Source organism: Serinus canaria, chromosome 3, assembly GCF_022539315.1.
Source record: "Serinus canaria isolate serCan28SL12 chromosome 3, serCan2020, whole genome shotgun sequence".
NCBI lineage: Eukaryota > Metazoa > Chordata > Aves > Passeriformes > Fringillidae > Serinus > Serinus canaria.
In genome coordinates this window covers 38,385,107-38,412,493 of record NC_066316.1, presented here as the reverse complement: position 1 = coordinate 38,412,493, position 27,387 = coordinate 38,385,107, and the positions used below count along the sequence as shown (strand labels likewise).

The 27,387-nt window shown below is 51.0% G+C and overlaps 2 protein-coding genes and 1 long non-coding RNA gene across 10 annotated transcripts in view; 2 read left to right on the top strand and 1 right to left on the bottom strand.

Annotated features, from left to right (window-relative positions):
- The window catches only part of TMEM63B (transmembrane protein 63B), a 48,889-nt gene extending 46,878 nt beyond the window's left edge, over positions 1 to 2,011 (bottom strand). For 2 of the 4 annotated variants that reach the window (XM_030236445.2, XM_030236449.2), the window contains exon 1: positions 1,859 to 1,975. The gene's annotated coding sequence lies outside the window, so the exon portion shown is untranslated. Of the gene's footprint in view, positions 1 to 1,844 lie in introns of all 4 variants that reach the window. The other 2 variants (XM_030236447.2, XM_030236448.2) reach the window with 2 other exon arrangements.
- Positions 2,012 to 2,045: 34 nt separating this feature from the next.
- Positions 2,046 to 11,841, top strand: MRPL14 (mitochondrial ribosomal protein L14). Of its 4 annotated transcripts, none has more exons than XM_018916409.3 (4): positions 2,068 to 2,125; positions 3,141 to 3,240; positions 8,717 to 8,803; positions 11,181 to 11,841. In XM_018916409.3, the coding sequence occupies exons 3-4, from the start codon at positions 8,730 to 8,732 to the stop codon at positions 11,545 to 11,547; spliced, it is 441 nt and encodes a 146-aa protein (XP_018771954.1). In that variant the 5' UTR covers positions 2,068 to 2,125; positions 3,141 to 3,240; positions 8,717 to 8,729; the 3' UTR covers positions 11,548 to 11,841. The 4 variants fall into 4 exon arrangements, with proteins under 4 accessions (XP_018771945.1, XP_009090339.1, XP_018771954.1 ...); XM_018916393.2 differs by having other exon boundaries at positions 2,086 to 2,151; XM_018916400.3 differs by lacking the exon at positions 3,141 to 3,240 and having other exon boundaries at positions 2,046 to 2,125.
- Positions 11,842 to 23,346: 11,505 nt separating this feature from the next.
- LOC108962372 (uncharacterized) overlaps positions 23,347 to 27,387 on the top strand; it is a 49,452-nt gene continuing 45,411 nt past the window's right edge. For both annotated transcript variants that reach the window (XR_007777212.1, XR_001990948.3), the window contains exon 1: positions 23,347 to 23,616. This is a non-coding gene — a long non-coding RNA (uncharacterized LOC108962372). The remainder of the gene's footprint in view (positions 23,617 to 27,387) is intronic.

The window sequence follows — 27,387 nt, the reverse complement described above, 5'->3', positions numbered from 1 at the left end:
TAAACAATATAAAAACGCCTCCAAGCAAGTTCCTAGCCCACTTTATTACTACAGAAAGCTGAAAAATATAACCAAGGATACTTAAAGCCCAGAAAGAAAAAAAAAATTAACTCCCCATGCAAACTAGAAGCAAAGCACACTCAGGATTTTTCTTTTCTTGTCTCAACTCATGGCTTCAGAACAATTCAGGACAGTTACACTATGCTCCGGTCAAAGGGCAAGAAAATGGAGCATTGGAAAGCCTTGTGGCGATGCCTTCTTGATATGAAAACTGACACCCCCAGAAAATACAGTAGCTTCAGTTCCTTCCAAGGTTACCAAAGACAGGAACAGACAAAAATAGAGCAAACTTATTGCAACAAAACATACTTATGAGTCAAACCAGAGCCTCTTCCCAATCCCCTCAAAAGCACACTCTTTCATGTTTATTTTGCTCTTATGGTATCCAGGTGAAGACTGCAGAATGGACTTCTCTCCCCATAAAGATAGCATATTCCTACTACTAAAAGGCTCAAGATGAAAAAGGCCTTCCTCGGTAGATCCCAGCTAATTGCAGTCATTAGAAGCAATGCTTTGCTATTTCTGGTTGAATGGAGTCCTCCTGGAGTCAGTTGCAAGCTGTGTAGTCAGCTCTGCCTCTCTCAGAAGCCTTAAGAGTAATAAAAGCTATTAGGGACTGTACAGTGTGATTGTTTGGAGGGGAGGGGCACTGGTCCCCGCCATGCACTTGCAAAGGCTCTGTCCCACACTCAGGTGGGGCATCGGCGGCACCACCCAAGAGGTGCCTGAGCCATGCAACCCTTTAGCAGCTTTGTACCGCCGCTAATTGGATGCTCCTGCCCCACAGCCTGTGGCCTTCCGTGTGTGCTTCCTCCAGAGAATGACACTATGGAGCAGGACACTTTCACAGTAACAGACAAATCCAGGAGAGAAGAGACTCCTCTAAGACTACGCACAACTAAATTAGCCACCCTGAGCACACACTGATAAGCCTTATTGTTTCTAACTTCTACTATCGAGATGAGCAAGGCAGGGAGGTGCTCAGAACCTCAAATTACCAAAACACTTGCTCTCCATCTAGCTGAGAGCTACCAAATCTGCTGAGAACACCGGGCTAACTGCAGCCACATTGCAGATTTTTGGCGTGATGCCCCCTCCAGCAGGTAGCTACATAAAGGGTGCACTCTACAGCAGGACGAAAAAACATGGCTTGCTGATATGTAGCGGTTGGCGACCGAGACAAGAGCAAAAAGGCTTGACTGTCTGGCCGTGGACATGAGCTGTATCCGACAGCCCTTTGTCAAGTATTCCAGGGGAAGATAAGCAGGGCATTATCAGAAAACTCCGCGCTACTCCCACCACCCTCGGAACATCGTCCTGCCACCCTGCTGCTCTGCTTCACAGCGGTGCCTGCAGGAGCGACGCACAAAAGCGCCGACCGCAGAAGAGACGGGCGCGCCGCGGGCAGGGGTCCGGCGACCCCCGATGTGCACAAATCCGGTTACCCAACAACAGCCGAGGCGAGGGACGGCAAAGGACGGGCGTCCGGGAGAGAGAAGGAAAGCCCGGGCGGCCTTGGGGCGGCGGGCGGCCCACGCCGCTCCACGGGCACCGCGCTGGGCGCGCCCCCCGCCCCGCTCCGCCCCAAGATGGCAGCGGCGCCCCCAGCCCCGGCCCCGGCCGCCTCCGCCGCGGGCTCGGCACAACGGCCCGGCCCGGCCCGGCCTCAGCACGGCCTGAGGCGCCACCGCGGACCCCCCCACCATCCCCGCCGGCAAAAACCCTCTGGGCCTAGAAGAGCCGCGGCCGCCGCGCCCCGCAGTGCCCAGCTCCCGCACGCTTACCAGCGGCTCCTTACCCCGTGTCAAGCGCGGACGGGCTCTACCCGGGCCAGGCCGGGCCGGGCCGGGCCAGGCGCTGCGGTACAGCGCTCCTCTCCGCCGCCCTCGGCAGCGAGCGACGACCGCTGGGCTAGACCGAGTTCGGCTCGGTTCGGCTGGGTTCGGCTGCGCTCGCCGAGAGGGCGGGGCCCCGGCAGTGGGCGGAGCGCGCAGTCGCCTGCTCTGCACAGCGGCGGGGGGCGGTGCCGCGGCGCCGAGCGTGCGCACGGGGGCTGCGCTGGGTGGTAGGGCTCGCGTGCTGCACGCGGGGGTGCGCGGCGGGGCCTGGGGCGCGAGCGACGGGACGGGACGGGACGGGACGGGACGGGCGCTGGGAGTGCAACGCAGGGTAGCCTAGCTCGGTACCGCAGCGCCCAGTACGGCCGGTACCCGGCCTTGCTCCGCCGCCGGACCGGCATGCTCCTGGCACGCTGGCTTTTTCCCGGGGACGGCGCTGGGCCCTCACGCGGCCCTGTGGCCGAGCGGCTCGGGGCGCGGACGGCCCCTCTCAGCCCCACTCAGCGCCCGGGCGCTGGGGTGTGTCGCTGCCGTGCTCGTCTGTGGGCCCTGGGACTGGCCGGGCCCTTCCTGCCTCTGGGTCAAGGCCCTGCCGCCCATGCCCTGAAGGGAACCGCTTACAGGTGCCTCTGGTGCTCTGTGCCCAGGGCTCGGGAGGTGTCAGCCCTGAGCATGAGTTGCTGCTCTGTCCCCGAAGATGCGCGGCGCGAGTTGGCGTGGCACGCAGCGGGGCACGGGGTGGTGACATCGCGCGGAAGCAGCTGGGAGCTGGAGCCTTTTTGTCGCTTGCACGTTGTGCTCCCACTGGAGTGCAGTCCGTGCCTCCGCGGCGTGGCTTGGGAGAGAGGGAAAACACTCTTCTGAAGTTCCTGCATGTTCAGAGAGTTTCTTTGCTCAGAATTCGTGTGGGGCTGCGATGCTGAGGTTAGGCTTTTGTGGGTGTGAGTAGTCATGCAGCAAAGTTAGACCAAAATTCCTGTGTCCTGACAAGCGTGGCATTTACTCGCGTGTGTCACGGAGACTCGGGAAGTGTGGGCACTAGTCTGTGCTTTCCTGGTTATTCTCCAGAAAGCTCTTTTGGAGGTCCAGTGAGTAAGGGGAGGCAATTGGGCAGAAAGACTGTATGACATATTTCTTAAAAGCATGAATAACTTAATATTTATAGCAAAAACAGGCAAGCCAGCCTTTTTAACAGCAGGACACAGATGCTCATCTGAGCTCTGTTGCCTTCTCTGGTTCCAGAGCTCCAGGCTTGCCTGAGAGGGTCTTCTTTGGACAGAGGGAGACTGAGTTAAGGGAAGTTTCTGAGCGAGACATGAGGCTTATGCCACCAAAACTACAGGTAACTCTGTACTACCTTGTGATGCAAACATGTCTTTGTCTCCAGGTCATGTTTCTCTTAAGCCAGAATTCCAACAGCATTAGGCAGCATTTTCTGGTACAGCTTTATCAGGAAGACCTAGAGCCACTATTGTTTTTTGTTCTGTGAACAACTAGTCTAGGTCAGTTGTTCCTGACATTTTTTCATGGTTGAGACACAGGTACACATCTTCTCTTCCTTCTTGTTTGTGTTGTTCTCCTTGCCACAGCTCCCCCCAGCGTGGTTACCGCTATCCGCCTTGTGATTGCACCTTACTGGTTGAGGGCTGGCCACCTAGGTCAAGGCTGAGAACCAAATCTGCTCTTGTGGCTTTCCACCATTGTCCTGCTCTTAAGACCTCAGTACTTCTAAAACCAGTAAAGAGATATTTGAGAGGTATAGCAGTGTAAAATTATAATGTTGTGGGCAGTTCTCTGAATTCACATGTGATTCCCAAAAGGCAGAGACAGGAGAGAGACCTTTCATGGCTTCACCTCAAACCCTACAGGCCCCCCAGAGAGAATTTCTGGGGCTAATCCAATACCTGCCCTACTGCTCATTTCTGTTGACTTCACACAGATACTTGTCCTCTCTGTAGTTTAATTTTCTGCTGGTGCACTGGGAATATACCCTCCCTATTTCAGTACAGTGCTGTGAATATGAATATATAGGATGATTTTAGGTGGGCTGATATTGGGATAAAAAGTACCATAAATACTTTAGATTTGTGACTTCTGGATGCTTAAAATGTTAAAAGTAAGTTTTATTTTATGCAGCTCTTTTGTGATCTGTCATTCCTAATCATGGTCTAAAAAATTAGCTTAGTGTGTTTTGCTTCAAAATTGTTAACAGATGTACCTGTAATGAGTTTCTGTTGTTAACTTGGATCAGTAAATATCCTGTTTAATAGCTAATCCTGTTCATAAACAGATTTAAAAAAGACTTAATTCCTCTGTGTGAATCCTGGTCTTTTTGTTCGTCATTAATGTAAAACCAACTATGTCTTGATAATGAATATCTTGTATATTTTTAACACACACATCCCTTAATCACATTGTTTTCTTTAGGAGGAGAGCTGTGAAGAGATTGAATCCCCTAGTTCACAGTTGGCTCCTGCAGCTCACTGTGGCAGACAGTCTATAAATAGACCTGCAGTGGCAGAGTAGGGGTTTAGGCATTTGCGTTGCATGTACTGTCTTGAGTTTATTTCCTGTGTTTTAATGATGGATGACAGATGCAGTTCAAATCTTTATGCTGCCTGGAGCGTGTCTGTTTTGATCTTTTAAAAGAATAAAGGTGATGTTGGTCCCCACTGTTTGACTGTGCAGATCAGGTCACTGCCATAAAAGTAAAGAATATTTTTACCTGGTTTCTTTGGCTTTGACAGCAGGCTTTGGGTAGTTGGCCTCAGCATTTGCTTTGCAACATCCATTGGTTTTCCATGGGACGTGTCTGTGTGGATGAGTTGCCAACAGAAAGAAGGAAAAGGAAAAATAATTATACAATTAGAGATCTTGGGAATATAGGGAGGAGGGTTAGTTCCAAAACTTGAAATTTAAAGTACTCCTGGATTGCCAGGTAACAGCAGTCTTTAAACTTACATTTACTCTAGGATGCAGGCAGGGTTGGCTGACATGGTTGACTGTTTTTTAGGGTGTACACCACTGATAAGAACTTGGTCAGAGCTGTTGCACTGGCTTCTGGAGTGTTCAGATGCAGACCTTTTCAGTGCTCCCATGGCTGTATAAGTAGAGCAGATTCATGCAGACCATTCTTGTGAGGCACACTGATGTTTTAGCTGAAATGACAAGAGATTCTTGTCCAAGTCTCCTGGTGTTTCTTTGGAGATATTGTCACCACATAAGGCTGGGTTGCCAGTGGGAGAAATCTCAGTCTTGTGTTGTGCCACATCCATTGCAGCAGTGTTCGTGTTCTTCAGGCTGAGCCAGCTGAAAACTGATTTACTAATGTGCTAAAGCCAGCATAAGGGAGGTGATGGAAGTGTGCTTTGGGGGGACGCAGGGCTTCCTTTCTTGGTGCTGTGTGCCCTGATGTTCATTTAAAGTGAGTATGTAATCTTCTCTTCCTTGTCTGGCACATGTCCTTGCTCTGTCTCAGTTCCCTGAGGTGGTCTACTCATGCGTTTGCATGCATTTGATGAAAATACTGTACATGTATCTTTTGTGTTTTCCAATTTCATTAGCTGGGATGAAACTTTACAGAATTTCTCCATTCAAAAGCCACTCAGGATTTCAGCAAATACAAGTTAGTTCTTTAATATCAAGGAAAACCACTGAAGGTGATAGCTAGAAATGGTGCAGTGGGTAAATAACTTCGATACGTTTATAACTGGTGAAGAGTTTCTTTGTTGAGCAGTGTTGGGATTCTGTGTCAGTTTTTTGCATTGAACGGGGTACGGCTGAAGGGCCCTTGAGAAGAGTATTTGCAGTAGCAGTTTACTGCATGCTCAAAAGTAATTCAGTGAAGTAGAAATAAGGGTCATTTTAGTGAATATTTGATTAACAAATTCTTCACCCTTTTCTGAATGTTACTTTGAGCTCTTGTCTGAGGTCTGTGATAACTTTTAACAAATATATGGAGAGGGGCAAAGTGTCTCTGTGACTGTGATTTTCATGAGATAGAGCCACTACTAGAAATTAGGGGCAGGAGGATAGAAACAGCAAGAGATTCCTCTGCATGGCTCTTTATTGCTGCTTTGGTGCAGCTATGAGTGGTCAGTGTTATATCAATAGTTGCACTTGAGGCTTCTCATTTTAGGATAGTGTCTGTTTAAATACTACTCTTGCCTAGCATGGTAAACTTGGAAATTAATCCTGCTTGAGCAGGAGATTGGACTAGATGACCTCCAAAACCCCCTTCAAAGATAAATCCTTGGTCAGGAGTGTATTAGTGACTAAGTACTAAGCAAGTGGTGGTGTTCTGTCTGTCCAGGGTATTTTGGAGTGAGCTCCTGGCTGGATCAGTTGGGTAGTACTGATGGCAGACTTCTGGGAATTCCTACAAATTTTGCTGTGTTTGAAGGTTATGGGGTTACTCTTCCCATACACCTGGGAGCACTGAAATCTGATGACCTAGGGAGAACCACCTTCGGAAGCAAACTTGGATCATATGCATTCCCGTGCCTAAGTGCAGCTTCCTCTGAGCCTTTTTAAGGCCCTCTGGTGTGAGGCAACATGTGCTGGAAAGGAGGAAAGTGCTGGGAGCACTGGGGCTGATGGCTGTCATAGACTTATAGCAGCTCTTCCATTTTGGCGCCAGCTTGGGAGTGTTCATGTGGCAGCACCAAGTGTGCCAGAGTGAATGGCTTCTGTGCCCTTCAAAGTTTAATTGTTTAGTAATTAGCAGCTCCATAGGGGGAAACTGACTGCAGGAGAGATGAAGTTCACAGCCACAGAGGGATCAAATTGGGACTGGGTCTGGTTGAGGAGCGCCTGTAGTCTGACCCAGACTATTGGCTGTTCCTTTCTAGAAAGGAAGCTGGCATGTTACAATAGCTGAAGTTGTGATTCACTCTCCAAATGTGTGTGAACACACTTGCACCCTTGAATGCTGTTCTTCATGCCATAGATACATTCTTATTTTCCCTCCACCCTGAACCTTCCTGTTATTGGAAGCATCCCCCCTGTTTACTCAGTTGCTAACAGGATGCTTCATACCAAATAATCAATCATGAGAAATTTCTTAGCTTGTGACACATCTTAATGTACTGAGGAATAATTCTTAGCTGAGAAGGTGATACTGAGTCATCTGAAAAAATAAACAGTCCTTGGACACTTAATGCTGTTGATGCTTCCGCTGGTAGTTTTGTAACTTCAGACCTTCACTGCTGCCACAGGGTAGAAACAAACAGTGACTTCTCCCAGGAGTGATGAGTGAGTTCAGAGTTTATGCAACACTTTAGCACATTTTAGATGTGCTTTAAGCACATCTGGCTATGCTGGTCCTGATGCTGCTGTCCCTTTGACAGCAGGCAACTGTAAATGCAACAGGGCCTTGCTGTCATTAGGCATTAGGATCACACGGGTAAGGACATGTGGCATAAACACAGACTTTTTTGGAGTCACATTTCAGAGAGCAGACTGTGGGCAAGCCCTCAACTCATTTGATAATCAACTACCCCATGGAAAAATGGCTTTTTTTTTTTTTTTTTTTGTAAATAAATGTAAGCTTTGGCTGTTGCTGTTTTTTTCCAAACCTGCCTGTTTGACAGAGTTGGTTTGCTGCCTGTGTTTTGCTCAGGTAGCACCACTCAAAACTGCTGTGCTGCACATGTCCTGTGCTTTTCATCGTGCTCTCAGGTAACACTTGCTTTGTAGAACAGCTGCAGACCCTAAAACTTACACACATCCTCAAGTAAGCTAACACATTGCAGAAAAAAATAATGAAAGAGGGAGTTAAGATTTAGGCTGGGGTTTACTTGGTTGTATTAAGAGCTGTGGCATTTTTTATTTGAAGGCTCTGTGGGTGTTTTTTTTTTTTTTTTACCCTAGAGATGTTGTCTCAGCTTTATTTTAAAAATAAAGCTTTAAAAATGGCTTTACAGTGTATTACTATAGTTTGGCCCAAAACTCATCAGAACTGTCAGAGAGATAAGGTCAGTGGATTTTTAGTGTTTGCTTTTGAAAGGAGAGAAGCAAAGCACGTGTTGGTTACACTGCCAAGGTCACAGCAAGCTGCGTCACATGGTAGTAGATGCAGTCAGGTGGAAAGTCTTAGCTGTACCTGAGCTGGCCTGAAAGAGGTCTGCCTCTAGGTCTGTGTTGTTTCCTTCCTTCACTTGGATCTGCCAGCATAACCACCTGGGTCATCGCTCCCTAATGATGTTTGGGAAAGTGATCTGGGTTCAGATAAGCCTTTGTGACTGCACACAAGCTGGTCCCAGTCAGTCTGACAGAATGAGGTTAGGGAACCGCCACAGACGTAGGCAGGGAAGAGGGTGTGGTTCTCAGTCGGAGGTTACCCTTGTAACCCAGCTTTGCTGCAGTCAGGGTGAAGCTGTGATGCCACTCTGTAGCTTATTTGTCCTTTTGCTTGGTTTTGTAGGTAACCTTGATAGCTTTTACAAGTAACCATGATGGCTTTTTCTGGGCATTGCAGCCTCTAAACCAGTTCTCATCTGAAATTTTCACACCTGCTTGTTACATGATTCACAGTGCACGCAGAAGGACCCTTACCTTTGTGTCTAGGAAACTGCAATGCAGTGATACTGAATCCAGCTTTGTAGTATATGTGTCTGAATTACATTGTCTCCTGAATTCAGGCAGGGGTTGTAGATCTGCTTGTAGTGTGCTTCAGCTGCTACTACCACTCTGTGTCCTGTGGATTGCAGCATCTAAATAGGTGCTGAGGCTCTAGTGTGTTATTCATGTAAAGGAAAGAAAGCAAACCAAATTCTGTCCATTTTCCAGAGTTAATAACTCTTTTGTTTCTTATGCAGGGTTGGCTACCAAATGGCTCTCTTGAATAGAAGAGTTAGTTTATCCTTAACCCATCTAAGCAGTGCTGTGATCCAACGACAGTTCAGGTAACTTTCAAATTTTGCTTTTGTTTTCTTCAGAATGTTTCATGGTTGGAAGAGATGGTGTTAAATTGATCAGGAATAAGATACTGCATTTGTAATTCAAAAGGGTAATAATTTTTTTTAAAATCTTATACCTGTCCTTTCATAGGTTGAAAAGTGAGCCCAGACACTCCATTTGCAGGTTCCTAGCATTCTGCATATTCATTTGTGTGTAAGGAGGCTTTTAGGCCTTTGACAGCAATACATGGGCCTGCAAGTAGAAGTTGAAAGTGTCTGTGTTTCTCATGCAAGTGCAAAAAAAACCCAACAGTGAGCCACCGCTGATGCAGAGCCAGTTACCATGCTCAAAATTATTTAAGAGTTTATCATTTATTTAGAATAAAAATAATCTGAAAATTACTTTCTCATACTTTAACAGTGTCTATTTTGTTATTTTTCTTTTGTTTCTTGCTCCAGGCTCTAGGCATTTAAAATTTTTAATGTATGGATCTTTTACAATGCCTTGTGCAAATCTTAGAGTTTAAACCCACAGTACACTCTGCCAATTTGGGGAATCTCTAACTTTTTGAAGGGTCAGGGCTTCAGTTTAAAGGATGAAAATAGTCATTCCCAAGACTGTGGTCTAGAGAGGGGATTAAGATATTGGCTAGGTTGTGTGATAATACTGGGAGCTATCTCAAGGATAGGGATAGCTATCCTTGAGATAGCTATCCAAGGGATCCAGGTCTTTCTGGCTTTCTCTTTAAGTGGGCTGCATGAGAGCATTGGCCAGCACACATTTAAAGCATGTATAAGTGACAATGACAGGGAGGTGAAGTCTGGTCCATAGAGGTGAACAGGACTTCAGAAAACTTAATGGGGAGACCTTTTCTTTGTGGGGTATTCCTCCAAGACTGTGGCAGAAATCAAGAAAAAAGGGAAAGAAAAGTTCTCCCAGTGTAGTTATTTTTGTCTACTGGTTCCTGGACAGTCACATTTATATCTATTTGCTACTGCTGTGTTGTACACTTGGTCTCACCGAGGTTTTCCCTGCTCCTTCCTGTGGCAACACTTCTCTTTTTCCAGCCTCCTCCCTTCTGCTTTCCCTGTTGTGCAGCCACAGATGGTGGGCAGAGGAGAGTGTGGTGTACCACAGTCCCTGCCAAGAATGGGACTGGACGGGATGGCATGGCTGGTTGCAGAGATTAGTGACTTCTGAGAGAGAGAGGAAAGCTAAAGTAGGCCTCTACTGTGGGAGATGGATCTTGAAAGGCAGAGCTTGACCTCTGGAGCAGCTGGACCAATGCAGATTGACTCCACTGTCTTTCTTCACTGTGTATAAAAATTCCTGCTTCAACTGATGTCCATCTGCACTACATTGGTGTGCACACTCATCTTTTAGGTAGCTTTGCAAATACAGGCCTTTCCTCATCCAGGGATGATGGTCCCTATTTACTTTACACACTTGGGAAAAACAAGATGAATGGTTAGGTTGCTTTCATATGCTGTCACTGAGTAGTTCAGCTGGCAGCAGGTTTGCATTCCCGCAGCTCTGGCCAGCATGTTTCTAGTACCTTATTGCAAAGCAGTTGTTCAGCAGCAGAGAGGATCGTCCTTCTTTTCCAATGGTATGTTTGGGTGTCATTTGAAGACAAGCAACAAATCACTCGAGTTTGAGCTCACTGAATAAAAGAATAATGGTTTCTATAAGGTAGTATGTTCCTGCTATTCCCAAGAATATTCAGAGTCAGATCTAACAACTAGTATTGGGCAGTTTATTTATGTTGTTTCTTATTTCCACAAAGCAAGCGTACAGAAGAGAGTGTCTCTCTGGATTCCTTCTACATGGAGAAGGTGGTGATCTCTTTGATTCTAGCTGGGAACAGTTTAGGACAGCCACAGCAGGACCTCACATGTCTTACTGAGAACAAAATAAACTGTGAGACTCTCAGACTTCGGTGAAAGGAAGGTTGATCATAAAAGTCTTTAGTGCTGGGTACTGTGTGCAAGATTGAAGGAGCTTGACTTGAGTCTTAGCTTCCTGCAGGCTTTTTGAAACAGAAGTGAGCACATTTTTTTTTGCTTGTAGATTGAAGCTGCATCATCTGCAGTTGCTAAAAAGCCCACAGTATGCAAGTCACTCTTCATGCCATCTTTTAGTTGTGTTTCGGAGTAGAAAGGTCATTTTGTATTTGACATTTAGTAAAGAGTGTGCAAAGCCCCAAGTAGCATCTGGCTTTCAAAGAGCACATTGAATGCAGTGTGTCACCCATATGGTATATATTCATTGCTCATGCCTTCTGAGTGGCTTGTGTAATGACAAGATTCTGTTCTGGGTTTGCCTTTGCTCCCCAAAGATTTTGAGGAGACCTGTCTGTCGTTCTCTCCTGTCTTTTGGTAGCATCACTTTGGCATGCCGAGCAATACAGAAACTAACCCGTGTGCGAGTGGTGGACAACAGCGCCTTGGGGAACACGCCCTACCACCGGCCACCAAAATGCATTCACGTGTATAACAAGACTGGAGTTGGCAAAGTTGGAGATAAGATCCTTCTGGCTATCAAAGGAGAAAAGAAGAAGGCTTTAATTGTAGGGCACAAGATGCCTGGCCCCACCATGACGCCTCGATTTGATTCCAACAACGTGGTACTCATAGAAGATAATGGAAACCCAATAGGGACTAGAATAAGAACACCAATACCCTATACACTGCGAAGAAGAGAAGGCGAGTTCTCCAAAGTATTGGCCATTGCCCGCAACTTTGTATGAATGCTAAGAGAGGTCTTCAGTGATCCTTTCATATCCTTTCATGCAGTAGCTGCCTTGGTCCTTTTCCAGAAACTGGTGAAACATGAAAAAGCTGATGTTCATGAAGAATATCTCCTCCCTTTTAAGAATTTCAAGCAACTAATTTAAAGATTGAAATATTTTTTTTTTTTCCTCCAAATGAAGGTGGTTTATTTCACAGGACACCTACAGTATGTTTGGGAAATGGTCCTTCACCCTTACTCCTCCTGTGGTGTTAATCTGGTCTGTTATCATTAAAATGAGAACATGAAAATCCTTGTGCTGTATTGCTTATGTTCTCTTTTCCCTCTTTCTGCCTTTCCCAGTTCCCCAGGAACTCAAGACTCAGTCTGTGGCCCAGTGATACTGGGGGTCTACAAAATGGATTCACAGGTAATAGAGTAGGAGAGATACATAATGAACTATGGGTGCTTTTGGCACATTCAATAAAAAGACTAGTTTCTCTCTTTGCCTAAAAGAAGTATTTGGGAACAATTAGAATCGGGAGGGCACGGTGGCCTGCAACATCCGTCAGAGGTGTGTGCTTGAACAGGGCATACCAGAGACTGGGAAGCAGAGGTAGGAAGGAGAGGTGAAGTAGGAAGGGGAGCTGAAGGGGGAGCCAAAGAATGAGCTGAGAGGCAGCCTGTGCTCTCCACCTGACCGACTCCTGAAAACTGCATGCTCAGATAAATGCCAGGGCTGGGTTCAGGTTGAAGGGTCCACAGAAAGAAGCTTCCTTTTGGACTGCTTCTTGGGACTACTGTCAGACATCATCTTTGGTGGGCTATTGGTGATGTTGGCTGTTGTCCAGTTTCCTAAGCTTAGGCACAGCAGTGGGCAAATTCTACTCTGTTGCTTTCAGAACTGGTTGGGGGTCCAGGAGACAAAGAGCTGCTTTTCTATGGAGCTGAGCAGAGAAACTTGGTGCTCATGACTGGTGAAGGGACATCAGTGCAGAGCACTTGTAGACATAGCAGTGCTGGGGAAGAGGGTGCAGGGTGTGCAGTCAGCAGCAGTTAGGCCTGTTCCTCACAGGTCGGGTGGCAGTGGTGGCTGGCTGCTCCTTGCCCTTCTGCCTCCTTTTCCCGGGAGAGCTCCTTACTTTGGCTCTCCATTGCCTTAGTGTGGAGATCTAAAGAATGCAGTGCTGAGCTATGGCACACTCCAGTTACTCCTTGCAGGTGTATCTGCCCCATGGTCCTCACTGTAAAATCCACATTGTCCCTGGAAAAAGTGAGTCCTGGATCCCCTCCAACTCCATTACTTCAGGTAACACACAAAAGATCACATTATAGGTTTGATTTGATATTAACCTTTAAGTAATGGCACTGTCCCACTTAGTAAAACTTCCCTGTGGACTCAGATCTGAAAGCAGAATCATGCTGCTGGCAGCATATTCCTTGTTTGCTGTTGTCTGGGGGCTGGGGAACGTTGGATCTGCTGGTCCAAGTCCTCTGCGCCCCATGGGCACTGCCTTTAAGCCCTGGGCTTGCCTCCTCCAGAAGTGCCTGCCCAATGGCACAGCAGCAGAACAGATGCTCGCCTGGTTGAAGTCAGTGTTTCCAGTCAATCTGAGTGCACTCAACTTCCAGGAGGAACTCTGTGTGCTCCGAGATATTTATGCTGTTTTTCTAAGTGGGACAGTGAGCAAACTTTGCATGGCAGTCACAGTGAAAAGTATGACTGTCCTCCCTCCCTTGGGTGGGGTTTGCTTCGGTGTCACAAGGACATGGCACAACCTGATAACTCAGACATTGTCCCTTGCCTTTTTTCTTTTTTGTGGTTAAATTTGATTCTGGATTGTATTTGGAGTAGAAAAAGGGTATATGCTTTTATGCATTTCTAGAGAAAGTATTTATGCCATTCAATTGCTCTGAAGTCTTGCTTTAGGAAACCTACAACTTTTGAAACTCCTCCAACCCTGATAAACATATAAACAAATACTTTTATAATTTTAAAATAAATCATAAACCAGTTAACAGGTCTGATCCAGCCTTCCTGCAGACAGAAGGAGCTCAGCCTTCCTTAATGTAAGTGCTTTTGAGAACAGAAGAGGAAAATGCCTTCCACTAACACAGTGCTGGAGAATAGAATTTGAAGTAGTACTTGTACAGGGTATTTTGTATCTGTGCATAGTCTGTGGGTAGAGCTGAAGTGGAGTTCACCCCAGCTGAATACCTCATTCCTGCCTAGCCTGGTTTATAGCTTCTCGGAAGGGACACTTTACTGTGAGATTTTTGCTTAACAACAACTCCAGCCTCAAAGCATCAACCAGCAGGACCTGGGCGCCTGCAAACAATCCTTGTTTTTCTTGTCCTGACCATAGGGGCTATGAATCTCTCATGGGATGCCAGACCCTGCTGTGTGGATATTAAACATTTCACATAATATTTGCTAATAACTTTCCAGCATTTTGCTGAGGAAGAGGTCATGGGGAGAGGGCACAAGAGGAAGCGGGCAAGACAATGCAGCATACTTGAGATTAAAATGTGAAGTGATGCTTTAGTTCTAAGTAAACTGATATGTGTGGAACTAAATCCTTAATCTCAGAGCTTAATAAGCAGGCATGCAGACAGCTAAGCTAAGCATATCCCATAGTGCATCTCCTGCAGTTTTTACCTGTCTTCCCTGATGAGGAATATAGTCTCAGCAGAAACACCTAGCCTGTGTTGACAGCTCTGTGCTTGGCAAATTCCGGGTGCTGCCTTTAGCAGTCTCTCTCCAAGGGGAAAGAGTCCAGCTTGTGGATGAGCCCAGAGCCAGCTGCCACCCATCCCACTGCTGTGGGCCCTGCCATGGCTGCAGGATGGTGAGCCCCTGCTGCTCTGGCAGCACAGCCTGTGCAGGCAGGGGCAGATGGATGGGGCCTTGCCCAGGCTGATGTGGGTTCTCCAGGCTCTCCACCTTTTCCTTTGAGTAGACCCTGCTCAAGCATCCTCATTTCCAGGTCCCCTCTTTTGTTTTTGCACAGGGGATGATACCTGCTTGCTCTCAACTTCCAGGCTGCGCTCTGCTCTGTTCCAGAGTCTTCTGAGCAGTGAGCCAGTGCTGTCTTGGGAGCAGCACTTGGGCTCTGGCTTGAGGCATCCATCTTTGGGGTCCACTGAGGCTTAACTCCAAATGGGAGGCTTTTCCTTTTGCATCCATCCTACTAGGAAAGCAGGTGTGATTTCCTCCCTGTGCAGCAGTTCTTCCTGCAGGTTCTTTTCTTACAGGATGGCTACAGGCAGGTGGAATGAGTCCCTCAGAGGAGAGAAGAAAAACCAAAACGCTTCCTAACTCAGCTGCTGCCAGAAAGTCACTTTTTCCCCTGGTCCCTGTTTATTATTCTGGCATTAATGTGCTTCTATATAACAATAGAAAAAAAAATTCCAGGATGACATATGCTTAGGAGGAATTCTCTCATCTCCTGTGCAGCTTCTGGGGGAGCTGCCACCTGCTGCAAAGGGAAGGGGAAGCCAAAGGCAGAGTCCTGTAGTCTTTTTGCCTCATTACAAATGTTCCTCCCCCTTTAGTTCCAACTGGGTCTTAGGGTTACTGTACATTCCCATGTGTTTGGATATAGGATTTGCATCAGCTGAAGCTCCCAAGAGGGTGTCCATTTGCTGATGATGGTGGGGACTTTGTGCCCAGACATTCTTCCATGGGAGTTGGGGAAGAGGTGTCCTTTCTAGGGCGTCCTGCATGGGTGGGGAGAGATGGCCTTTGGGAAGATGCTTACCCATGAAAGACATGTGATGAGGCTGGGGTCTGGAAAAAGACAGGCAAGCACTGAGGATTTACTGGCCGTGAGAAGAGGTGTCCCTGAAAGGAAGCGGGTGAGACAGATTATCGTGGAAGGATGCGGCAGGGAGCTGATGTCTTCCATCTGCTTGGAGACTGAGGCTGGGAGACAGGCGGCCCCGTCTCGTGGCCCTGTGCCAGCAGGATGGATGGACCCCAGAGCTGGGGGGGAGCAGCTGGTGACTTTGGGGGCTGGGAGGAGGGGGAGAGAGCTGAAACCCCAGCCGAGGTGGGGGTGATACAGCCGGAGACGGGCCGCCTCGCTCGGCTGGCAGGGCTGCGGGCGGGGAGCTGCACATCCCCGAGCGGGAGGCTAGATGGCAATGTGGCCGTGTGCCCGGCAGCCTGCCCCGTGCCCCGCCGGCCCCTCAGCCTGACTGGCGGCACAGAATCACCGCACACAAAATCCCCCTCGGTCAGCACGTTCCCCGGGCGCCTGCCCGCAGCCGGGCAGGGCAGCGCAGCTCCGGCCGGCCGCGGGAAGGTTCTGAGGGGACCTCGCCTGACCTGCTCCCTCGGGAAAAGAGCCGGGGACAGCCAGGGAATTCTGACTGCCTTTAAGCCCCGTCTCCACGGAAGGTTGCTGGGTAACCAAGGGCGTCAGGGTCTAGGAAGATTATTGGGAAGATCGGTCTGCAAAGCAGCATTCTGACTCCCGTAGGGCTGCTAGCTGGCTGGGAAGAGGAGGGACAGCAGCAGCATGCTGCTCGTGGATTGCAGGGGGTCGCAAAACAGGAGTCAGGGGTGGGCAGCAGGGAGGCACAGCCTGGCTCTCCTGCGAAGCCCTGAGCTGGGCCACTCTCCTGAGGCAAAAGAAACCCTCAGAATGCATTGTCACTCCTTGCTAGGGTCTTCCATCTAGAGGCAGATAGATGACAAATCTCCTCCCCTGAGGGGAAGGCATGCCAAGCCTCAGGTTTGCAGGCTGAGCAGCATTTTCCACCCAGCCGCACACAGAAGCAGTGGCAGGACACTGCTGAGCCCTTCTGAGGAGACAAGTGAGGGCTGTCATTTTTTTAAGGTGTCTGCATCTCATCTGAGTGTGGCTGGGCTGTCTAGGATTGACATGACCCAGGAAGAGCAAAAAGGACAGGGAAACAGCTGGACACTTGTTTATATCCCACAGCTACTGTTCAAGGTAGACGAGGGCAGGGGAAGAGTGTCCATCAGGGCAACTCAATGGGCTGGACACTTGCACTGGGAAATGCAGAGGGGATAAAGGGGGCAAAGAGTTGGGAGTGAGGGAAGGGGGTGGGATTTGCACTGCTGCCAGTGCAGAGTCCCGGGGTTACAGCTTGTGTGGTCACTGCCCAAAGGGCTCTCCCCTGAGTGCATTAGCATGAACTACAGCCTTGTCACCTCATTTTCTGAGTAGTTTCTCCTGTTCTACAGCATAAGAAATGGGGTGCTGAATGACACTGAATCAAGTCTGAATGCTGTTGCAGTGGTGGAGCCTCAAGTGAGCATGCCGGGCTAGTCAGCTTATCTCAGAACTTATCAAGGAGAGAGGATGGAAATTTTCCTAGGCCTGTCACAGAGGCACCCTCTAACAAGAAAATAGAATTGGAAAGCTCAGGAGTGTCTAGCCTAGAAAGAAGAAAGATTAATGAGGGCTCATGACAGAAGGATAAAAAGAAGGATGTGGAGAAAACACATCAGGCACATCCATTCACCTTCTGTGAGAGTGTAGTAGAGGCAGCGTTCAATCAAACAGGCTGTTGGAGGAAATAAAATTACCTTTTTTTCATTTTTTCCTTTCACACAAAACACAAGATGCCTCATGAAGTTCATTGCACCAGGGCTTCACTGCTCAACAGAGCTCGAAATGAACCTGGATGCTGACCTCCATGCTGGCTACAGTGAGTGTGCTCGGTGAATAGTACACACACCCTCCCAGTGTGTGGGCAGGGGAGTGATGTGCCCAGTTATTGTGGCATAGACACCAAAGACAGGCTGTCCCTTGGGCCTTGGAAATATGAGCTTGCTTTGTGAGTGTCTGAAGGCTGTAAACTCCATGAACCAAATGCAGCTCCTTAAAAATAAACATGCAAGCCCCAAGGAACAGCATGGCCTAAGGCAGAGCTTATAAGATTGGATGCTGACCATGGATGAGGTAAATCTTCCTCACATTTCTGGGGCAATATGATGCAGTGATTGGAAGTCATGGTGCTCCCTTCTTGGCTCCAAAATAAGTAATATGGATTGGGAAAGCAGCAGTCAGACATTAGGGGTGGCACATACTGCTGGGGGGCATGTTTCACTCTCTGTGTTCAGGGGATAGGGGCTCAGGTGTTCCCTGATGTCCTGGCCCTGCCAAGCCTGGTGCTGCTCACTCAAACAGGCACCACATGTTGGGATAGGGCACAGAGAGGTACAGTGGGGTGAGTGATGCCAGTCCACTCTGATGGCACAGTTGCACTTCCCTGGAGGCACTGACAACACCAGACCACCCTAGGTTCACCAGGGATGGCAAAAGCTGAACAGACCAGAATGTGTTTTTCACTCTTGTGCTTCAGGCCATCCCTAAGGGAGCCCTTCTGAGGGCCTTCAGGTGCTGCTTTGTCCTGACCTTTCATACTTCACCCTGAGCATCTGCCTGGGATGCATGGGAGGCTTGGGAAGGTGGTACCCATCTCCAGTGCAGGAGGACCAACCTATACTTCTGCAGGACAAGCTGTTGGGGTTTTTTATTTGTGCTTGACTGGAGCAAAGACAATGGTTGTGTGCTGCCCAGCTACCTGAGCTTTACTCCTAATCATGTTTACTTTCCTCTTCAGAACAATGCTCAAGATTCCCTGTGGGTGTCTGGAGAAGGGTAGGAAAGGCTCCAGTTCACTGGCAGCAGAAAACTCTGCTTGGAGAAGTAGAAAGTGAGGAGAGGAAGTGGTAGGGTGGTAGATATTATCTTTGCCCTTGTTTCCAGGGCCTGACTCCTGGCTCTTGGACATTCTTCCAGAGGCTCTAGACAGCTCCAAGAAACCTCCAATCCATGTTTTGTAATGCTAACATCTGTAAATAGCTGGTTTAACCGGCTTAACAAATCCCACACTTTGCCTTGACTGTGCCTTGTGGAAGAGGAATAGGTTCCCAGGAGCCCTCACTGCAGTGGGGTGGGCTGAGGACATGGGAACCTCCAGGGCATCAAATGCAGCCCTGCAGAGGCAATTTCCTCATGAAGGCTTGACAGCTCAGGCAGTGGAACATGGGGAAGAGGGAACCCAGGCTGTCCTCCTGACTGCAGGGGAGGATCTCCAAATACCCATCAGGCTCTGTGGGGGTGGGATACACGCTTCCCCTTCTCCCTGTGCTCCCTTCACTGCTGGTGTCTCCACTTTGCCAGCCTGCCTTGCTTGCAGGAAAACTCAAGGGCAGAACACTGCCAGTGCAGAGTGATGACTGGCAGGCAGTACCTTGTGTTTCTGTGGGAAGCTGAACAAACATAAAGACTTTCAAGAATGGGGAAATGCAGCATTGATGGGCTGTCCTGTGCAAATTTTGGGCCACCTGAGGCTGAGCTAAACTACTTTCTACAACCTCCAGCTACTCCTTTGTGGGTGGTTGAAGGATGGGGAAGAGCCCTGAGCAATCCTTGCTAGATGGCATCACAGGGCAGGGAGAGGAACTGTAGGGAGAGGGGTTGAAGTTCAGAGCAGTGGGGCTGCATAACCTGGGGGGCATATGCTGAGGTTTTAGGGCAGGTGTTCTGTGCTGCTCTGGTAATGTGCAAAGGCTGAGTGCTGCTGAGATATAAAGGGACTACCACCCCAAGGGACTCCAGATTTGGTGCACAAGCTCTGTGTTTCCTGCACTTCAGCAGCCAGGCTTTTACTGACTGTGGGGACAAAAGATCCCACATGAATTCTGCTTTTTCCTACATGGACTAGGGGGGAGTGGATAGGGGCTGTTTATCATGTCTAGAGATTATGGTTACCTAGTTTATGGCAGGGATGCTACTGTGACCCTTTAAAGGATGCTATGCAGAACTAGACCAACAATTTGTGGGGTCCTTGGGGAATGTCGGAAGTACAGGCATGCTGAGAGAGGTGCAGACCAAACCCAGGCTGCAGCCATGGCTCCCCTAAAACCTGCCGCTTTGTTATGGAGTGGTCAGTGGATTTTAGCATGCAGGTGAGGCTGGTGTTTGCCTTTCTTTCTCCATCTGTCAGCCCACACCTTACCCTAGCTGCTGTCTTGTGCCCATCCCATTCAGCAATGCCTACACTCAAACCAGGACCACGCACTGGTGGGACAAGCCCATATGATTACCCAGCCCTTCCTGTACATCCCTCTCACCTCTGATTTCGGCAGGCTGTGCCTCAAGCCCACCCTATTATCTCCCCCTCCAAATCACCTGTATTTAAGGCAATAAGCCAAGTCTGATGGTTCCTATGCTTTCCTCTTGAGATGCACCAGATTTCAAGACACTCTGAGGAAGGGGTTACATTGCAGAGCATATACTAGTAGATGCATATACTAATGCATGTATTTTAGCCATGAGCTCTTTGGTCCCAGGGAAGGCAGCAGGAGGGCTGTGCTGCAGCTGTGTCCCCAGCAGTGCTGCAGACTCGCAGCAAGGCTCCCAGGTCTCAGCTGATTCAGTTTCACACACCTGAAACTGAATGTCAGGGGTGGATAACTTACCCAGGGCTGACAATCTCCTAACCCTGGAGGCTGAGTTTATTGACCCAGTACCTGTAAGGTCAAGTGCTTACCTGGTGGTGTAATGCAGCAACACCTCACTGGCAACACAGTCCCCCAGCCCTGCCCAAGTTCTGCCTCTGAGCACTATTCACTGGCCTGCCTTTTTAATTAACAGAATCCAGGAGTTTGAATGGCCTTTGAGTTGACCTTCTACTGAGTCTCAGCCTGGCTTGGGTGCTGGCCTCATAGGTGCTGAGATCTCTTGGGGCTGTGGCAGCCTGTGGCTCAGCTGCATTGAGACATCAAACCTGAGCGGAAAGCCCCTGGTGCCATGCAGAAGGGTTAACAGTCTGCTTGCTCCCTCTGTGCTTCAGAGAGCTTTGTTCATTGGAGTATTAAATTCCACAGCTGTAAATAATCTGCAGCAGGAGAGATTATCAAGGCCTTGGGAAGGAGCAGCTTTTATTAATAAGATCAGTTCTCCCTGAGAAGCATCACGTAGTCACTCTCCACCCTTTCCTCACTGTCTCACCAGGCATTGCCATGGTCCAGTGGCATAAATTCCCCACCTCCATCCTATGCCACCCATCTTCCTGCCATGCTCCCTCTGTCTTGCTATTGCTGATTGGTAAATATGGCTCTTCACAGCAACCAGCAGAGCAGGCTGGAAATGCTCCCCATGTTACCTGAGATGTAATTGTGGTTTATGTGGTGGGTTCAGTGCTGGCCACATGGCCAGGCTACTGCTAGCCAAGGTGGGAAGGTGGTGGGATGCATCTTTGCTGGGACAGGAGTGTGGTACTTCTCAGCATCATGGCACCTGCCTCTGCGCCAGGCTGGAGGCTGCTCCACCTCTGACTTCTCCAGGAATATGGCTGTGGGCAGGTGCAGCATGCAGGGCTTGGATGTGGTTTACCATGGCTGTCCCAGAAGCAGAAAACAGACCTAGTAGGTGTTTGAATGGAAAAACATTCCTGGTAATTTAAAATTTTGTGGTTTGGTGTCTGGGAACTTTTCCCAGAGCATCCTTCTTGAAGGCAGGAAGATGCCCAGGATGGACTAGGCTCTAGCTAGAAAACCAGCCTAAGAGAGGCTTTTTAGGATGGACACCAGGGCTTGGCCCTCTTTCAAGCCTCCCAGTCTCAGGTGATTCCTCACTTCTGTGTGAAGAAGAATCCCCTTGCCTAATTCTTCCTCGAACCCAAACAAGTAATTTCTGGTCCTAACCCTCCAGCAGTGATGGATCCCCTCTGCCAGCAGAGCTGTGAACACAGCAGCTGAGATTGCAGCGGGACATCGGGCCTTGTGGTGATTCCCACCTACAGGAGGTGGCTGTGGCTGCGGTGGCTCCCCACTTTGCTGCACTAATCCACCTGGTGCAGGGCCCTGCTGAGCTTTTAGATTTGTTTTCTGGCAGAGCTAGAGAGTTAACATGAGGTCCCTGTACCCCTAAACATCCGTAAGCAGTGCACAGGCATTCCCCCTTCTCTGCTGGGAAAGGGATTAGTATTCGGGGAGCAGCAAATGCTTTGGGTTTGGGGGGAGGGCATACCCCAGTTTGCACCAGGCTTTCAGGACACTGTTAAGCATTGCCAAGAGCACCAGCCCCACGGTAAGGCCTCTGAGGATTGAGCTCCCCCTGCCACTTTCCACTTCCCTGGCAAAGCTGCTGAGTTCAGAGCTAACCCTGACAAAGCACATCTCCTCAACCCCCCCTCCATAACTCACCCAGCTCACTTCTCCTCCCTATATTCCCAAAGAAATCCGTACCCCGCTGACCAAAGCATCACTTTTAATTAAAATGGTTCCCCTGCGATGCATCATCTGAATGTCTCCGTTTATTCCCGCTGGGTTCCAGCCAGAGAGACGTGCAGGGACAGAGTATCAGGTCAAAATCTCTCCAAGCTGCAGCCAGAGAAAGTCAGGGCAGAGAAAGCTGCCGATGGCTTCACTGCCCCGCTGCCAATGAGCTCTCAGCAAGGGGGAGCTCTGCCCCAAGAAGGCCAGAGAATGAGGCACAGCCTTTCTCCTGCAGAGGCTGCGGAGCTGTGGATGCCCGGGGGAGGCCGGGAATGAATGTCGTGAGAAGGGATCACCAGCTCCCTGGGCACGGCTGATGTTCCTGCGGGAGAATCAAGCCTGCAGCCATGTGCCATGCTTGGTGGGGTTTGGAGGACTCCTTTCAAGGCCTTGAGAGGAGGAAGGGTGGGACCTCCCCTGGGGTTTGTAAAACGGAGACAGGAGGCAGGTCAGTAAGAGTACACAAAGGATTCCCTCCTAAATGGAGATAAGCTTTCCTATCGAGGTTGCAGGGCTTCATTTGGGTTACCTAGGAGATCATCTGGAGCAAGGGCCTCCTGCTCCAAGGAGGCTTAGCTCTCAAGAAAAACACCTTCACCTCCCCCTGCCCCCAGTCTACTGGCAGCTTTTCCAGGGATGAGAAAAGGGAAGGCTGCTCAGGATCAGTAACTCCCCTGGAGCACCACACGGAGCTATTCCTCCCCCTTCCCTAAGAGGGGTGAGTGCTAGCTCCACCCACAGCTGCTGCAGGAATTTCCCTGGGATGGGGTCCTGTAGCGGCATAGCTGCTGCTGGTGCCTCGGCCATGCTGCAGGCTTAGCGCTGAGCAATGGGAATTGCAAGGGTGCAGCACTCCTGCACGAGGGTGTCCCCCATTCCGACCTGGGCGGGACACATGCCACACGTAGTCAATGTGACCCTCACACCTCACATGGGGCTGCAGCAAGTGAGCGCCCTGTGGGGTCGGTGGTGTGCAAATAACAATGTTTTACTGCAGCCCCTGCAGAGACCCCAGCCCTTGTGCTTTGAAAAGTAGAAATTCATCCTGCAGGCAGCAGGTGAGTAAAGCCAGGGAGGAGCAGGAAAAAGGCCTTGCTGTGCATTAGGGAAGAGTCTCTGGGGGGCGTGAAACCCATGTGGATGTTCTTAGGAGCCTCCCATCTGTTGGGGCATTAATATAGCAGACCCTGCCGTCACGTGCTGCCCTAGAGCAAGAGGTCCTGTACACTCATATCAGTCTGTGGCATCAGCTAGCAGTAAATTGAAATTCTTTTCCTCCCGGACGTGCTGGGCTGAATCCATGGGCACTTATGGAAACTGCTGGGACACGTGTGTGCTGCTTTATTAAAGTATGCAGCATTTCATCCCTGCATGGCGGGTGGCAGGAGTCAGGCATGTGCCCGGTCTGTGGTTTCTCCCTGCTCCTGTCAGCTTTGCTCCGCGAAGAGACCCTGTGTGCCCCCTCCCACGCAGCATCATCATCCCGATCCCGTTCCACGTCCCTGCAAGGCGGCAGGCAGCCACAGGGTGTCAGGCGGGTGCCGGGCTGCCTTCCCACGGAACCGGGCGGCGGGACCGCCGGCTGCCGCCCGTGGGACCGGCGATCCCGGCGGGCCTGGGGAGCACGCCTCGCCAAACTGCAAATGAGGGGCAGGGTGTGCTGTCACCGACCCCCCTGAGCGCGCCTCTCTCCAGGGAAAGGATGGCATCTCTTCCTTTTCCCACCTAGGGAGGGAGACACGTTTTCCAGGTGCTGTGTGAGTTTTGCCTGGTCTTTCAGAGGAGGGACGGAAAGCTGGTGGTCTCCCGTCTGGAGCACCCCAGGTGAGATGAGTTGTGCTGGGCCTCAGCGTCTGGCCGCGGAATGCGAAGGAAGGCTGCACGACGAGGGGAACAAAGGGCCTTGGATAGCAGCACTAGCGAGCAGGGAGTGTTGGCAAACACGGCTGCCATTGCTCAGGGAAGAAAGCAGCTGAGCGGGGGCGTGAGGAGACACTGAGCTCAAGGGGGCTGTGGGTTCCCAGCAGGAAAAGGGGATCAGGAGGTTCGTGGTACTGAATCTCCCTTGGCAGGCACCTGCTGGACCTTGAATCAAGTTCAGTTGTGCTTCTCCCTGCTCTATGCTTTGTGGCTGCACTGAGCGTGGGGAAGAACCCATTTTTCCCACTGCATTTTCGTGGTGGAGGCGGGGAAGCTGGTGCAGAGAGAGAGCAGGCTGGGGAGGAGGATGCATCAGTGAGTGACGTGCGATGCTGGAGCGAGCAGTGGCCCAGCCTCGCTCAGGTGCTGTTCTCCGTGCTGCGCCTCACGTACAGAGACGCTGTCTATCCTCCAGCTATTTACCACCAGCTCATTTTGCAAACTCTGCACTCACAAGATTTTTTTTTTCCTCTCTCCCTCCCTAGTTCCCTCCCTCCCTCTGTTCCCTGTAGAGATGCTCAGTGTTCCCCATTCAGCTTCAAGCACAAGGTCTTCCACCTGCACAGGCATTGCACACGCTGACCCGCGTGCAGGTTCTGTTGGGCCTGTCCAAATTCCCCCTCTTCCCTTTCTCCCACTTCATCGAGGCTTTAGTCCTGGTGGAGAGAACTGTGGTGAACAAAGAGGGAGGCTGGTGTGAGCTGAAATGCTGCCAAGGGGACACCTGGCTAGAGAGCTTGCTGCTCCTGCTCATGCGTCCATGAGCCTGGAGGTGCGGCCCGTGCTGCCCTGCAGGGCTGCTCACTTCCCACTGAGATGTGGGGTTGCCGTCTTTACTGACTGGGGATATCTATCCTTTGTTAGAGGAGAGGGAGGGAGGGAGGAAAAGAAAGTCATGCGGGACTGGGGAGAGTCTCCTGGTGTGGGAAAGCACAGCACTTTATTCAGTTTATTCCTGTGGGTGTTGGGGACCCAAGCAGGGCTTGCCCCATTGTGTGCCGAGAACGGAGAGCAGAACGCTACAAGGAGAGGGCGGTGGGAGTCTCGGCCCTTCCCAGTGGGGAATTGGAAAGGGATTGCTGAGGAAAAGGGGCTGCCCTTCAGTGTCTCTTCCTGGAGGGGTTTGCTTGGGTTTCTTCCTGAGCAGGGACTATGACTGACGGCTTCACTCACCCTTCTCCTGGCGGGTATGTGCTACTTTAATCTCTTTTTTGAAACCTAAGGCCCATGACTTGTCTCAGGCTGTCATCTCCTCTATCTCCCCCGTGCTGAGAGAGGGTTTTGTGGTTTTAAGGAGGTGCTTGAAAATAGGAGCTGGGGGTTTCCCTATGGGTGGGAAACCAGACAGCATAGGTAGGATACTGCCGTCTGTCTTCTGATTTCCAGCAGGTTGGGCGGCGGTGGGGCTGACCGCTCAGCTCCCGGCGGTGCTCACCCCAGGGTGGCGAGGAGACCAGCCCAGATACAGCTGGGGCACACCTGAGGCTGGGGTGAGGGGCTGGACGGAGAGACCCCAACTTGGTGTTAAGGGCAAGGACAGGATTGCCGTTCTGCCCCGTGGGAAGTCTGGTGTGGGCTTCGGGGACGCGGCTGGGACGGGGCTGGCGGTGGGGCCGGGACCCGCGGGCAGGGCCCGGGGGTGCGGCTGGGTGCCGGGGGCAGGGAGGCTGGGCTGGGGGCTGCCCGCGGGCCGAGAGGAGCGGCGGGCCGGCCGTCGCAGCTACGGTAGGTGGCAGTGCCGCCCGGATTTTATGAATGGAGGAGGAGGAGGGGAGGCAGATGGATGCGGGGAGGTGGTGATGGAGAAGCGGGGGGGCGGAGAGGGGGGGGGGAATTTTCTGGCTGTGCTCCGGCCTCCACCTCCGTCCCCCTCGCCCCTGCGCCAGGCACCCTCCCCCCGCCATTAGCATAGGCCTGCCCGGTTTACATGTCGGGCTGCACGTTGCCGCGGCCGGATCCAGCAGCCAGCAGCGCTGGCAGCCGCCCCGAGTCAGCTGCTTCCCCGCGAGGAGCGGCGGGAGCCGAGCGGGGCGGGCGGCGGGAGGCGCCCGCGGGCACCGCCGTTAAGGTGTCCTCGAGGAGATGGAGATGGCTCCGGCACCGGCTCCGGCATCGGCACCGGCACCGCCGCCCCGGCCGGCTGCCCGCGCCCCGGGCGAGCGGGACCACACGGGTTTTACGCCGGACTGCCACCGTGACTTATGGCCCCAGCGTGGCCCAGCGCTACTCTCCTTGGGCCCCTCGGTGCCCTGTGGGCACTCCCAGGGTGGGGTGCCGGGAGCAGGCTGGGCTTTGGGGGGCACAGCCGCCCCGTGCGGTCAGCAAACTCCCTGCTGCCTGTTTCCATGCTCGGGCTCGCAGGGCAGTGCCGGGACATCCTCTTCTCCTGCAGCTTCTTTGTGCCCTGGGGCATGTTCACAGCCACACATCCTGCTCTCCAATGACCCACCGCTTGCATTCGAGATCCCCTTTGGTGGGGAAAGCCAAGAGAAGAAGCTGAGTAACTCCCTGATATTTGGTGTCAGAGGCAGGAAGTGAGGTCTGCTTGGTGCTTTCATATAAGGAGAGGAAAAGCCCCTTTTTTTGTTCGTTCTTGGGGCCTCCGAGGCTCACCTGGGCCTTTATGTGTTGGTCATTTCCAGCTGGATCTGGGATTTCCCACTATGGGGACCAGGACAATAGCTTCACTGGCACAGCTGTCGGGTGACTGAGCGGAAGAAGTGACTGAGCACAGCCCTACAGCTTCCCTCTCCCCCTAGGGCGGGTGTGGATCCTGCGGCAATGCACCAGGAACCAGCCCTTGCTGTTCCCAGCAGGGAGTGAGCTGGGGTAATCGCTGCTTTCCTATCCACCCTGCTCATTCTGTCGCATGGGGGATGAAGTTTCCTTCAGAGGCAGCTTTGTCTGCCTGCACTGGTGAGGTTGCCTTCTGGGGAGCGTTGGAGGTGCAGAGCTACTTAGGGGGAGCTCTGGATGAGACTCTCAGAGAGGTGCTTCTCCAGGAGAGAAGGTCTTTTCCAAGTAGCACATTGATCCACTTCCTTGTGGGGGTACTTACCCATGTGCCACCCCCATGCCACTATGCAGGAGCAGACCTGTCCTAGGGTGTGGGGCCAGGGACCCCACAGAAAGTGCCAGAACAGTGCTTGCAGTGGCTGGGCCCCATTTTTCAGCAGCACCCACGTTATTTAGGGGATGGGCAAGGATGGTGCTGCAGCACTGACCCCTTCAGCATGGCCAGCTGTGCCCCAGGAATGATGTCATGCAGATATGGTGGTGTCTTTGGAACTGTTTGGTCACCAGTTCAGGCACACTGGTCCTGCACTTGCCTGGATGATCCCGCCTGCCTGACCTAAATCCCACAGTGGTTTCAGCAGGACACAGGGCTTTTCATCACCACTTGTCTGAACCAGTTAGGTAGGATTGCTGTGTGCTGGGAGGTGGTTACTCTAATGGTGTCTGTGCTTCAGTGGCATCCTGGATCTTTCATCCAGAGAGCAGGCAAGAGGAGAACTCACCATCCAGTGGAGTGAGGTGCCCCTGGGGCTGTGAGGGGATGCAGGAGGAGGACAGGAGAGCCTCTAGTGACATAGATGCTTCCACATTGTGGTGGGCAGGAGGTCCCTGCCTGGTCTGGCACTTTGCAGCACCTCCAAGCCACTGGCATCACAGGCC